Source organism: Barbus barbus, assembly GCF_936440315.1.
Source record: "Barbus barbus genome assembly, chromosome: 11".
In the NCBI taxonomy this organism is placed as follows: Eukaryota; Metazoa; Chordata; class Actinopteri; order Cypriniformes; family Cyprinidae; genus Barbus; species Barbus barbus.
Genome location: NC_136739.1, coordinates 7,894,141 through 7,907,757, shown reverse-complemented (window position 1 = coordinate 7,907,757; position 13,617 = coordinate 7,894,141). Strand labels below are relative to the sequence as shown.

The following is a 13,617-nucleotide window of genomic DNA, read 5'->3' as shown; positions in this document are numbered from 1 at the left end:
TTCACACCAAAGATAACTATAACTAGAAAACTGTAATAATTGTTCTAATTCGGTTAGAATACTAAAGTCCACACATTTCCATGATAAAACAATATTGCTGAAGTCACTTTAAACGAGCTCAAGCTCTTGAGAATTTAAAGTGCCCAGAGACAAAACTGCAGCACACTCTTATAATAAACAGAGCATTGTCATCCATAGCACATGCCAATATTGTTATCATTATAGTTTGTGTACTTGGTGTGAATGGGCCTTTACAAAAGATTTCTTTCAAATAAATGCTTCTTCTATTGAGCTGTCTATTCATCAGAAAATCATGAAAAATGTATCATGGTTTACAGAAAAAAAAATGAAGTAGGACAACTGCTTTCAACATTGATCTGAAATGTTTCTTGAGCAGCAAATCAGCATACCTGGTCTCATGATGAAAATGTACCTCTTGGTAATTTTTCGCAAGATGCGAAATACGTAGCCTACTGCCATGTACGTTTCGTAACATATTTGATGTGAAATGTTCACTGGGTGCCGGAAAAAAGGAGTGTTCAGTTTTTTTCCCTGGAACAGATGAATAGGTAGTATGGTACGTTTTATGAGACGTTGGTTTTGTTTGTGTCACCTCAGTTCTGACTTGAAATGTTCACTGAGTGGTGCTACAAGTCTAATGCTCCGTGACGTTTTAAAATAATGTACCATCTGCATTACACCTAAACCTACCCGATAGTATGAACAAAAGCAAGTGTGACGTAAAAACGCAATCGCAAGCATGCCGGCTTGTTTGTCGATCAGTCATCTTTCAGCTCTTTGATCGTGAGTTATGCTTGTGTTTGTACCCAAGGATTCCGCATCCTAAGTCCAATTCCGTGCCGGCTACAGCTACAGAGCAAGCTTATGTCCATAAAGTGAAACATATGGAGCTGTAATCATAACTGTGCACAAAAACGATTAAAAAAGTGTAACTGCCTCTAGTGTAAATTTCTTTTGGAAACTGCAGTGATATGTACTTATTGATATGTACAGGTCCTTCTCAAAAAATTAGCATATTGTGATAAAGTTCATTATTTTCTGTAATGTACTGATAAACATTAGACTTTCATATATTTTAGATTCATTACAACACAACTGAAGTAGTTCAAGCCTTTTATTGTTTTAATATTGATGATTTTGGCATACAGAAAACCCAAAATTCCTATCTCAAAAAATTAGCATATTTCATCCGACCAATAAAAGAATGGCCATTATGTTCATTTATGCACTCAATACTTGGTCGGGAATTCTTTTGCAGAAATGACTGCTTCAATGCGGCGTGGCATGGAGGCAATCAGCCTGTGGCACTGCTGAGGTGTTATGGAGGCCCAGGATGCTTCGATAGCGGCCTTAAGCTCATCCAGAGTGTTGGGTCTTGCGTCTCTCAACTTTCTCTTCACAATATCCCACAGATTCTCTATGGGGTTCAGGTCAGGAGAGTTGGCAGGCCAATTGAGCACAGTAATACCATGGTCAGTAAACCATTTACCAGTGGTTTTGGCACTGTGAGCAGGTGCCAGGTCGTGCTGAAAAATGAAATCTTCATCTCCATAAAGCTTTTCAGCAGATGGAAGCATGAAGTGCTCCAAAATCTCCTGATAGCTAGCTGCATTGACCCTGCCCTTGATAAAACACAGTGGACCAACACCAGCATCACTGACTGTGGGTACTTGACTCTGGACTTCAGGCATTTTGGCATTTTCCTCTCCCCAGTCTTCCTCCAGACTCTGGCACCTTGATTTCCGAATGACATGCAAAATTTGCTTTCATCCGGAAAAAGTACTTTGGACCACTGAGCAACAGTCCAGTGCTGCTTCTCTGTAGCCCAGGTCAGGCGCTTTTGCCGCTGTTTCTGGTTCAAAAGTGGCTTGACCTGGGGAATGCGGCACCTGTAGCCCATTTCCTGCACACGCCTGTACACGGTGGCTCTGGATGTTTCTACTCCAGACTCAGTCCACTGCTTCCGCAGGTCCCCCAAGGTCTGGAATCGGTCCTTCTCCACAATCTTCCTCAGGGTCCGGTCACCTCTTCTCGTTGTGCTGCGTTTTCTGCCACACTTTTTCCTTCCCACAGACTTCCCACTGAGGTGCCTTGATACAGCACTCTGGGAACAGCCTATTCGTTCAGAAATTTCTTTCTGTGTCTTACCCTCTTGCTTGAGGGTGTCAATGATGGCCTTCTGGACAGCAGTCAGGTCGGCAGTCTTACCCATGATTGCGGTTTTGAGTAATGAACCAGGCTGGGAGTTTTTAAAAGCCTCAGGAATCTTTTGCAGGTGTTTAGAGTTAATTAGTTGATTCAGATGATTAGGTTAATAGCTCGTTTAGAGAACCTTTTCATGATATGCTAATTTTTTTGAGATAGGAATTTTGGGTTTTCATGAGCTGTATGCCAAAATCATCAATATTAAAACAATAAAAGGCTTGAACTACTTCAGTTGTGTTGTAATGAATCTAAAATATATGAAAGTCTAATGTTTATCAGTACATTACAGAAAATAATGAACTTTATCACAATATGCTAATTTTTTGAGAAGGACCTGTATTTTGTGTCTTGCGAAAAAGTACCCAGAGGAACGTTTTCATCATGAGACCAGGTTGCAACCAGCATATTAAAATGATTTCTGAAGGATCATGTGACCCTGAAGACTGGAGTAATGCTGCTGAAAATTCAGCTTTGATCAAAGGAATAAATTACATTTTAAAAATATATTCAAATAGAAAATATTCATTTTAAATTATATAATTTTTTACCGTATTTTGACCAATTACATGCAGCCTTGGTGAGCATAAGAGACGTCTTTCAAAAGATAAAAATCTTACCACCCCAAACTTCTGAACGTCTGAGCCTCATTCATGAAGCGTGTATATAATGAATGTGTGTGTAAATCATTCACAAAAATCCATTCAAAATATCAAGAGATTTCACCATGATTTAAACTGAAATCTCTTCTGGAGTTTTATGAAGAAGTTCCACTCTCTCTGTATGTGTTTTATCTGTGTTAGTGTCAGAGCAAAGCCACAAACCCTTGGGTCCCTCATCTTCAGCAGGGGGCGGTTCTTTTGGAGGGTCAGGCATACTGCAATCTGTCCCCGCCCACGTTGTGTCACATGTACATGTTGCCTCATTACTGCACACCTGTTTAAATTTAGAATGGCCAAAAAATATTTATCATAATAGAATAATGAGAAATGGATGCTCATACAGAATAAGCGAGTAAACCTCAATATGGCATGTATTCAGTGTGTGCAGTCAGGTTTGTCTCACCCCGTGACTGGAACAGACATGTCCGTTGGGTCCGGTGGGACAGGAGCTCAGGTTCAGATACTGAATAGGTAGACACTTCCTGTCCAGACACATCATAGACGGACCGCATGGAGTTCCATCCTCGACATATCCGAGATCAGTCTGATCATCCAGCAAGACGTGACCACCGCTGAGAAAACAGTGTGTGTGTGTGTGTTTTCAGGTCGGAGCCGTGTGATACTGCCAGCATATCATACATGATAATCAGCATTATATATTTGTCTCTGTGTGTCTCACCTGCAGTTGATCACTCTGCCCTGATGGTTGAAATTTGTGGGAGTGACTTCTCCTTTTATAGTTCCAATCCGTGGGATTCTGCCAGTGTTAGTGCACAGCAGATATCCACAAAACACATCACTGCAATAGAGACAGCACAAAAATCACAGTGACTCCAGAACATCCCCGGCGGCCACAAGAGGGTGCTACAGGGTCTGTGAAAAATTAGATTTAAGAATTAAATGTCTTAAAAGGGCATCCTAGCTGTATATGACTTTCTTCTTTCAGACAAATCCAATCAGAGTTATATTAAAAATTGTCCTTGCCCCTCCAAGCCTAACAATGGGGGTAAGCGGGTGCTTTTTGTCAACAGTCCAGAAAACATGAAATAAAGTGTGCACATCCGTGATAAAACGTGCCTCATACAGCCATATGGGGGTGAATATAGGCCTCCTGTAGCGAATCCATGCGTTTTTGTAAGAAAAATATTAAAATTTTGAACGTAATAAACACTTTTTTCTCACTTCCGCTGACTGTCATACGTGCAAGCCGTTCCGGGGGATGACATAGGACGTACGCGTCACGCGCGCCTCTGAGATATACTAGTCTCGCGAGTTTGTTTACAGGAGCAAAGGAAAACAGTCTCCTCTTGGCTTATATCGAAATCCTCTTACATTTTTCTTTACAAATCCTCGCTTTGTGCTTCTAATTACTTACCGGTGTTTTGTTTTGTTCTCTCTCCACGTTCGTCATTAATCACGCAACGCTGACGTCCTGCGTCATCTGCCAGAACGGCTTGCACTTATGACAGTCAGTGGAAGTGAGAAAAAAGTGTTTATTACATTCGAAATATGGATATTTTTCTTACAAAAATGCATGGATTCGCTACAGGAGGACTTTATTCACTCCCCGGAGCCGCGTGAGGCACGTTTTATTACGGATGCGCGCGCTTTATTTCACGTCTTCTGGACTGTTGACAAAAAGCAGCCGCTTACCCCATTGTATGGCTTGGAGGGGCCAGGACAATTTTTAATATAACTCCGTTTGGATTCGTCTGAAAGAATAGAGTCATAGGATGCTTTGAGTATGAGTAAAACACAGGCAAATTTTTATTTTTGGGTGAACTAACCCTTTAACACACATTTTTTTAACACATTCACAATATTTGATAATACTGTTTGATTCTCCTTCCTTAGGACTGTCTAACCTGAACGACACATCAGTTGATTTTATTATAATGACAGTGCTAGCTTTTCAGGTTTCAGTTTTCTATAGAACAAATAAATCAAATCAAAATACAAAGTAGATATGTTTAGTAACATCTACATATGTTTATAATATCTACACATTTTCAAAAGTAAAGTGTAACAATAAACATGTTAAATTATGCATGAAACGTGTAAAGAATTTATGTTAAAAGATTTTACGACGATCATAAAATATTTAAGCTGTTTGTCTTTCTTCTGCATGAGAAGTGCTCATCATTTCAACACAAAATATATGAAATGTACAAACAGAAAGAATGATTGTCATTTAAATGGTTTGTTCAACCAAAAATGAAAATTCTGTCATTAATTACCCTCATGTCGTTCCAAACCTGTAAGACCTTCGTTCATCTTCAGAACACAAAGTTGAGAAAGAAAGTTAGTAAGGACATCATTAAAATAGTCCATGTGACATCAACGGTTAAACTGTAATGTTATGAAGCTTAATTGTTGAATAAAGTTGTTATTTTTGTTTTCTTTGCGCAAAAAAAGTATTCTCGTAGCTTCTTAATATTACAGTTGAACTGCCAATGTCACATGGACTGTTTTAATGATGTTCTTACTAACTTTCCGGGCCTTGAACGTGGTAGTTTATCTATGCTGGATCAGAGAGCTCTCAGATGTCATCAAAAATATCTTAATTTGTGTTCTGAAGATGAATGAAGGTCTTCATGAGGGTCAGTAATTAATGACAGAATTTAAATTTCTTGGGTGAACTATCCCTTTAAAATGAAAGTGAAAGTGTCTATTTTGTGTATTTTGTTTTGCTTTGCTCTCTGTGACCTAGTTTTCCTGAGTTCTGATTAGTTAATTTGGTTCCACCTGTGTTGTTAATTATCTAATCAGTTCCTTTGTTTGGTCCCTGTTTATAAGTCCTCAGTCCTCTGTGTTTGTTGGTTCTCGTTTATGGTAAAGTGTGTGTTATTCCCTGCGTGTGAGTTCTTTTGTTAGTAAATCTTGCTCTTACGTTAATCAGCATCTTCGTGAGCTTATTCCTACACACACCCATGCCATATAGATTCCAAATGGAAATGTAGAATGTGCTACAAAGCTAAATTTTTAAAAAGGTCTCAGGCATTGGTTTAAGCTCTAATTTGTATTTGCTGCCATTTAACCAGTAACCGTAAGTAATAAACTTTTTGTCTGTTTGTGCTGCAGAAATGAATTATACTTCATTGCTGCTTGAGGAGAGATATGCCATTACATGTCTAAGCAATCAGATGATTTTTTTCCTGGTAAAAAAAGGGTGAAAAATCCACTAGAACATGAGACATGTCTAGATCAGAATATCATATTGACTGGTGGGGTCATTTTGACTTGGGCCTGTAAGCAACCGCCCACAGTGCCCTAGCATTTTAGTGTTGAGTTTTGCATGCTTTGTTACTCACTGCTTACTGCACTGGATCCATTTGTCTCCGTCTTGGCCGCAGTTGCCCTTCTCTGAGCCCTCTGTGTTCAGCTTCTCATAACAGAACTTCTCTGAACTCACGGCCTCTGAATGAAAACAGACAAAAAGACTGAAAGTGGGAAACAAAGGTGAGACCTAAGGAAATATACATTAGCGTAACTACTGGTAGTTTACAGTATTCGCTTTATTTTGAATATACGAGTGGGTGTGGCCATTTGTAACTTGAATGTGCGAGGCTTCAGGTATCAATCGCTTCCACACTCTCCTCTATGTGCACTATGGACACTTTACACTATGGACACTTTACACACACTGCTGCGTGAACACAATCCCACAAAAGACTCAGCAATATATGTATGTTTACATGCTCATGCACTACAAATCATCCTGCACTGTTCCCCAACCAGCTGCTGACTCCAATGTCTCTCTTTGCACATGTACAGTATTTGTGAAGCATTCGTATAGTTTGCATTTTTTATCTTCTATTTTTTTAGTTTGTATAGGGTAAATATTTATGTGAAGCATTCGTATAGTTTGTATTTTTATCCTTTATTCTTTAGTTTGTATAGGGTAAATACTTATATAGTATACTCATAGTTAAATCTGTCAGTAGGTTAGTTGTGTATAGGTTTATAGTGTTTTTAGTCATTGTTGTATGTCTGTATTTATGTAGCACCGTGGTCCTGAGAGGCACGACATTTCGTTCCATTGTATGTCCCCACATGCAGCGGAATGATAATAAAGCTCAACTTGAACTTGAACTTATGTTAGCTGTACAGAAATGGTCCTTTATGCCATATGATGCTGCAAAGTGATATTTGTTACATTAATTTATTATCACACTCATAAACATACTGGTTTGTAGTGCAAATAGTTTTACTGCACTGTTAATCTTCTAGTTATCAACCTGTAGCGGTTAATGAAACTTAAATTTTGATGAAACAAAAATTAGATGGAGAACAAAGTTTATTCCCTTACAGTTTAATAATAATGACTATGAATTTCTTCACTGATAAAATAGATAGCATCAGAAATACAATAACAAATACAGGATCTACATAGTCTTGTAATACAGTTTCATTCATTGCACTCAAAGAAAACCTGCAGTGCTTAACTATAGGACAAGAAGAGCTAAATAGATTTATCACTGCATCTAAGCCACATATTTAAATAACATATTTATTAGATTCTGTACCTATTCAATTACTGAAAGAGTTGTTAACTGTAGCAGAAGTACCACTTCTCAATATTATTAACTTGCCGTTATCTCCAGGTCACGTCCCAAAACCATTCAAGTTGGCGGTTATTAAGCCTCTTATTAAGAAACCACAACTAGATCCTAGTGAACTGGCACATTACAGACCCATTTCAAATCTTTTGTTTATGTCTAAAAGTTGTATATGCTCAATTGTGCTCCTTCCTGCAAAAAATTATATCTATGAAGAATTTCCGTCAGGTTTTAGGCCTCATCATAGCACAGGAACTGCACTTGTTAAAATTACAAATGATGTGATTCTTGCATCAGACCAAGGCTGCATCTCATTGTTAGTTTTACTTGATCTTAGTGCTGCATTTGACACTATAGATCATGACATACTCATACATTGAATGCAAAACTATATGGGTATTCAAGGGCAGGCTTGGCTTTGATTCTGCCAAAATACAGATAGCACATCACATGTCCCACCAGAGACAGTAATACAGCGATAAAGGATGCATATCCCTCTGTCCCACGAGCAGCTTTAGGACTTTGATTTAGGTTTGATTCATCTTATTCTGACCTACAGGCAGAAACTTAAATCTGCAAAGCCTGTATTAAGATCTGTTAAAAGATGGACTAATGAAACAGAGTGGGATTTACAAGCCTGTTTCTCTCTCACTGATTGGTCTGTTTTTGAAGCCGCTGCCATCGATCTGGACGAGCTCACAGAGACTGTGACATCTTATATCAGTTTCTGTGAGGATATGTGCATTCCTAACAGGACTCATCTAATCTACAATAATGACAAACCATGGTTCACTGCAAAACTCAGACAGCTCTGTCATGCCATAGAAGATGCTTACAGAAAGGGGGATAAAGTCTTGTACAAACAGGCCAAATACACACTGGAAAAGGAGATCAGAGTGGCAAAGAGGAATTATTCTGACAAGCTAAGGAAAAAATTATCTTCCAGTGATCCTGCTTCAGTCTGGAAAGGTATGAAGGATATCACCAGTTACAAGACACCATCCCCCTGGACTCTGGAGAATCAACAACTGGCAGACGACTTGAATGACTTTTATTGTCGTTTTGAAAAATCACCCCACACCCGCCCTGAACACCTCTCCACACAACCATTAACACCTCCAGCAACCCTACTCTCCCCCACACCTACAATTCAAATCAGCGAAGAAGATGTGTGCCAGGTCTTCAGAAAGAACAAAAGAAGGAAAGCACCAGGCCCAGACAGTGTGTCACCAGCCTGTCTGAAATCCTGTGCTGACCAGCTGGCCCCCATCTTCACACAGATCTTCAACAGATCACTGGAGCTGTGTGAAGTCCCCTCATGCTTCAAACGCTCCACCATCATCCCCGTCCCAAAGAAACCCAAAATTACTGGACTTAATGACTACAGACCTGTGGCTCTAACGTCTGTAGCCATGAAATCGTTTCAAAGACTGGTTTTGGCTTATCTGAAGGACATCACTGGTCCCTTACTGGACCCCCTGCAGTTTACCTACAGAGCAAACAGGTCCCAGAAGTGGGATATTCACATAGACTCCATTGTCAGAAAGGCCCTGAACGCAAAACGGATGAACACAAAAGTTTTATGAGAATATGAGAAAATGGAAAGCACTTAAATATATTTTTTTGCCATTTTTTCCCTTAGGGGCTCTGTAGAAAATATTTCACATCTGTGTTGCAAAATAAGGTGTGTACGCAGTTCATAGCAGAGCAGACTGCTGATTGGCTGTTAATGACGACAGGAAATGGTCACTCACTTGGACCCCACACATATTTACACTGACTGTCTCTCGTCTTGCACTCTCCAGCATAGCAGCGACCCTGAAAAGACAACACAATCTCACTAATTAATAGTGAAAAAGATATTGACATATCAATCAGGCAGATTAATCAGTCATCCTTTTTAAGAAAATCAATTCTACATCAATATTAATAACAGTGCTTGCTTGACCAAAATATGCTAATTATTAAGGGCTAATATAATTTTCTGAGAACGTATTTAATTTAGTCTGATTATCAATTTTATTAAGTTAATGAACAACTTGCTACTACAGATTTTACTATTCATAAATGTTTTAATTTCAATTGTATTTGTTTACTTTTTCATCAATTTATTTAACTTCTACCATTATCATTTCCAATAGAGTAATAGTAGAATAAGTCATCAAAGCGATTAAATTACACACATGGAAGTAGGTGAATTATGTATTGACCAAACAAATAAATAAATAACCCTGTATAAAAACTCTTTGTTTCTTATCATCTAATATCTTTAAAAAAATAATTTTGTAAATACATTTTTATTTGTGTACACACATGTGGCTACAAAACTAATTTCTAGCATTCAAGTATAAGCTTTTATATCAGAAAGACTTTGAGATCATGAGAGGACTGGCCATCGCTCGCCCTGATTTATGCTGTAGATACTATACTGTCATTGGCCATTTACAAAAATCCTTATTGGTCGACCACTAATAAATAATATCATCATCATCATCATGTTTAGGTGGACTAGCAGCTTTAATACCTTCTATTATAATCAGTTTATGAATAATGAATTGATAGCTTGTAAATATGCATTAAGTATGGCATTTTTCAGAGTAAACTGGCACTGTAGCAGTTATGTTTTTATGTGTGTGTACCTGGTCAAGGGAGCAGAAGTGACCGTCCTGCTTGTGTAGATTGGGAGGGCACTGCAAACACACACACACACACACACACACACACACATATAAAGAAAGATTCAATAAAAACATGGATAATCAGGCCGTTATGTGTTTGAAGTAGTGCTGATGCTGCATGTCACTGACCAGCCCTGAGTCTCCTGAGCACGTCTCTGAAATATCACAGTCATTTACTGCATAGCGGCATGAGTAACCTCGAGGATAGAACTGAGTCAGAGAGAGAAAGAGAGACAGCTCTCACATACACCTTTTGAAAAATAAGTCTGCTTAATTATATTCAATGTGCAACCTCAACAAACTAGTGCTGTCAAGCGATTAATCGTGATTGTCGTAATCGTAATCGATATATAAATACACACACATACAGTATATATTTTGATTAATTATACACAGTACACACATATTGTCAGAGAGTCACCGCAGTCTCCACCAACGACACTCACCAGATCCCAATCCCCTGATTTCTGATCACCGCCACCTGTCAGCACTAATCAGCAGCAATATATCCCTGCACTCCTCCCGTTCACTCTCCCCCCGGTCTCTAAGACTTAGTTCACACTGCAGGCTAAAGTGGCCCAAATCCGATTTTTTTGCCCAAATGTGACCCATATCTGATTTTCTTATGACAGTCTGAACAGCACAAATCCGATTTTTTCAAATCAGGCACAGGCCACTTTCATATGTGGTCCTAAATCGGATACATGTCCAATGTTTTGCAATTAAACTTCAGTCTGAACGGCCATGTTGCATTTCATGCTATTTTTACGTCATTGAAATGTGACAGACGTCACAATTCTGCGCTGGAGGAGGCGGGAAGATTAAAATCACAAGGGCAAGACTTTGTTATTTAGGCTCCGGTCGCACATTAACTTAAAAATTGCTAAACACACGCTAACATGAGCAGCATCCATTTTTATTTCCGCACACACAGTACACTGCGTCTGACGTCACGTCTTCTTCTGCACATGCGGGTCACTTCAGGGCCAGATATGGTTCACGCATGAGACTGATGATCTACTCCCGAACATGGCCGAACATCGCCATCACCTCTACCTGAAGCTCGATAAATGTGAGTTAGATGAGATAAATTCCACCGCCCCACAGTCCAATTCCTCAGCTACATCCTCAGTGTGGATGGGATACAGATGGACCAGGGGAAGGTCCAAGCCATCCGGGACTGGCCCCAGCCTCAGTCAGTAAAGGAACTCCAACGATTCCTCGGCTTCGCAAATTTCTACCGGAGGTTCACTCTGAACTTCAGTCTCCTCTCAGCCCCCCTCACTTCCATTCTCCGTCAGAAACCCAAGTCTCTGTCCTGGAACTCCGAAACTCGAGCCGCCTACAAGAAGCTCCAGGAGGCCTTCTGCACTGGAGTGGAACTACGATATTGGAAATCAGGAGGTGCTCGCCATTAAACTGGCGCTGGAGGAATGGAGACACTGGAGGGAGCTCAAAACCCCTTTAAGGTCATCACTGACCACAAAAACTGGAATATCTCTGAAGTGCTAAGAGGTTAAACCCCCGGCAGGCTCGCTGGGCCCTCTTCTTCACCCGGTTCCAGTTTTCCATCACGTATCAACCCGGAAATAAGAATATCAAGGCGGATTCCCTCTCACGTATCCATGCCCCCGATGAACCCTCCACACCTGAACCCATACTCCCTCCAGCCGTCCTTGTGAGCCCCATCTGGTAGGCCCTGGATGAAAAGATCCGCATCGCCTCCATCACGGAACCTGCTCCGCTGGGAGGCCCAGAGGGCAAAACCTATGTGCCCACTTCCTTGAGGACTTTCCTTCTGGGCTCCCTGCATGCTTCCCCGGGCTCTGGACACCCAGGCAGCCAGTGTACTCTCTCGCTCCTCCAAGCTTGGCACTGGTGGCCCAGTATGGCCCGGGATGTCTCTCAGTACGTTCGTGGATGCTCCGTCTGCGGCATCTCCAAGACTCCACAGATCTCCTTCGTCACAGATCTCCCCAAGTCAGAAGGTTAAACCTGCATACTCGTTGTAGTTGGCAAAGCCTCTTCCATAAATGTCGTCGCCGACCGTGGGCCACAGCGAGAGAGTTTGGGACACAGCTCATGTCCAACTTCAGCAGGCAGTGCAGAGACACAAGGCCTATGCAGTTGCCCGTCGGTCTGCCACCCCTGTCTATCGTCCTGGAGATAAGGTCTGGCTCTCCACCTGGGATCTACGCCTCAGCCTGCCCTGCTGGAAGCTGAGTCCCCGCTATATCGGTCCTTTTACCATCGAGAGGCAGATAAATGAGGTCACCTTCTGTCTCCAACTCCCTGCACGGTATTGTATCCATCCAGCATTCCATGTTTCAGTCCTCAAGCCTGTCTCTCCCTCGGTCACAGAACCGGACGAGCCTGCAGTACCTACTCCTCCCGAGATCATCGAGGAGCCCCTAGTCTACAGGGTGCAGGACATCTTGGACTCTCGGCAACGGGGTGGTCGCCTGCAATATCTTATTGACTGGGAGGGATACGGGCCGGAGGAAAGATCCTGCGTGGCCCGGGACTATGTGCTGGATCCCTCTCTCCTGGCCGAGTTTCACCAGAACCACCCTGACCATCCCGCACCCAGAGGCCGTGGCACACCACAGTCTCCACCAACGACACTCACCAGATCCCAATCCCCTGATTTCTGATCACAGCCACCTGTCAGCACTAATCAGCAGCACTATATCCCTGCACTCCTCCCGTTCACTCACTGTCTGGTCTCAAACATTCTATGTTGACTAGCCTGATCCACTTACCTTTTGTCTACCTACCAGTTGCTCCTGTGTTCCTATCCCCGTTCTCCATCGCTCCTGTGCTCTACCATCTCCACGCTCCGCTGTTCCCTCTGGATCTCCTGGATTAGGAAACAAGGACATTTACACTCAGATAAGCCCCAAGAGACTTTCTCATTCCCCGCCTGCTTACCCGGACTTACTGCTCATCTCATTCCCCTCTGCTGCTTTTCAATAAACCTGTTGTTTTTATTGCACTTACCTCTGTGTCCCGTGTCTATCTGCTGACACATATATTATGTAAACAAAAACTTTTATTTTGGATGCGATTAATCACAATTAATTGTTTGACAGCACTACAACAAACATATTAAAAAATACATTATCAATAAATTAATATACATTTACAAAACTGTATGACTCTCACCAGACATGTGTTTTTGCAGCAGGGTCCGTCGCTGCAGTGAGCACCGTTAGACAAAGAACACTTTTTACAGCACTCTTTAATGCACTCCTATAACACACACACACAACTGAATACTGTAGGCGTGTATAATATTGATGTGTAAAACACAGAGGTTATTTGAGTGCTGTCTAGTGTATCATGTGAACTCACTTCTCTTGGTCCACAGTCACACTCTTCTCCCACTTCCACATATCCATTTCCACACTCTGTGTCTTCAAACAGCTGCAGAACACGCATGCAAAAACAGGCATCACAATCTTGATGAAGAGATTTGCAAACAGCTGAGCCAAA

The 13,617-nt window shown here is 41.2% G+C and overlaps 1 protein-coding gene across 1 annotated transcript in view; it reads right to left on the bottom strand.

Moving 5' to 3' along the window:
- The window catches only part of LOC306876816 (disintegrin and metalloproteinase domain-containing protein 23-like), a gene marked incomplete at both ends in the record, with an annotated part of 50,468 nt that overhangs the window by 9,599 nt on the left and 27,252 nt on the right, over positions 1-13,617 (bottom strand). The window contains 9 exons of the mRNA XM_079428229.1: positions 3,048-3,159; positions 3,289-3,457; positions 3,565-3,684; positions 6,197-6,302; positions 9,199-9,262; positions 10,084-10,134; positions 10,252-10,332; positions 13,288-13,374; positions 13,477-13,548. Of these exons, the coding sequence (XP_079284355.1) occupies positions 3,048-3,159; positions 3,289-3,457; positions 3,565-3,684; positions 6,197-6,302; positions 9,199-9,262; positions 10,084-10,134; positions 10,252-10,332; positions 13,288-13,374; positions 13,477-13,548 (862 nt within the window). The remainder of the gene's footprint in view (positions 1-3,047; positions 3,160-3,288; positions 3,458-3,564; positions 3,685-6,196; positions 6,303-9,198; positions 9,263-10,083; positions 10,135-10,251; positions 10,333-13,287; positions 13,375-13,476; positions 13,549-13,617) is intronic.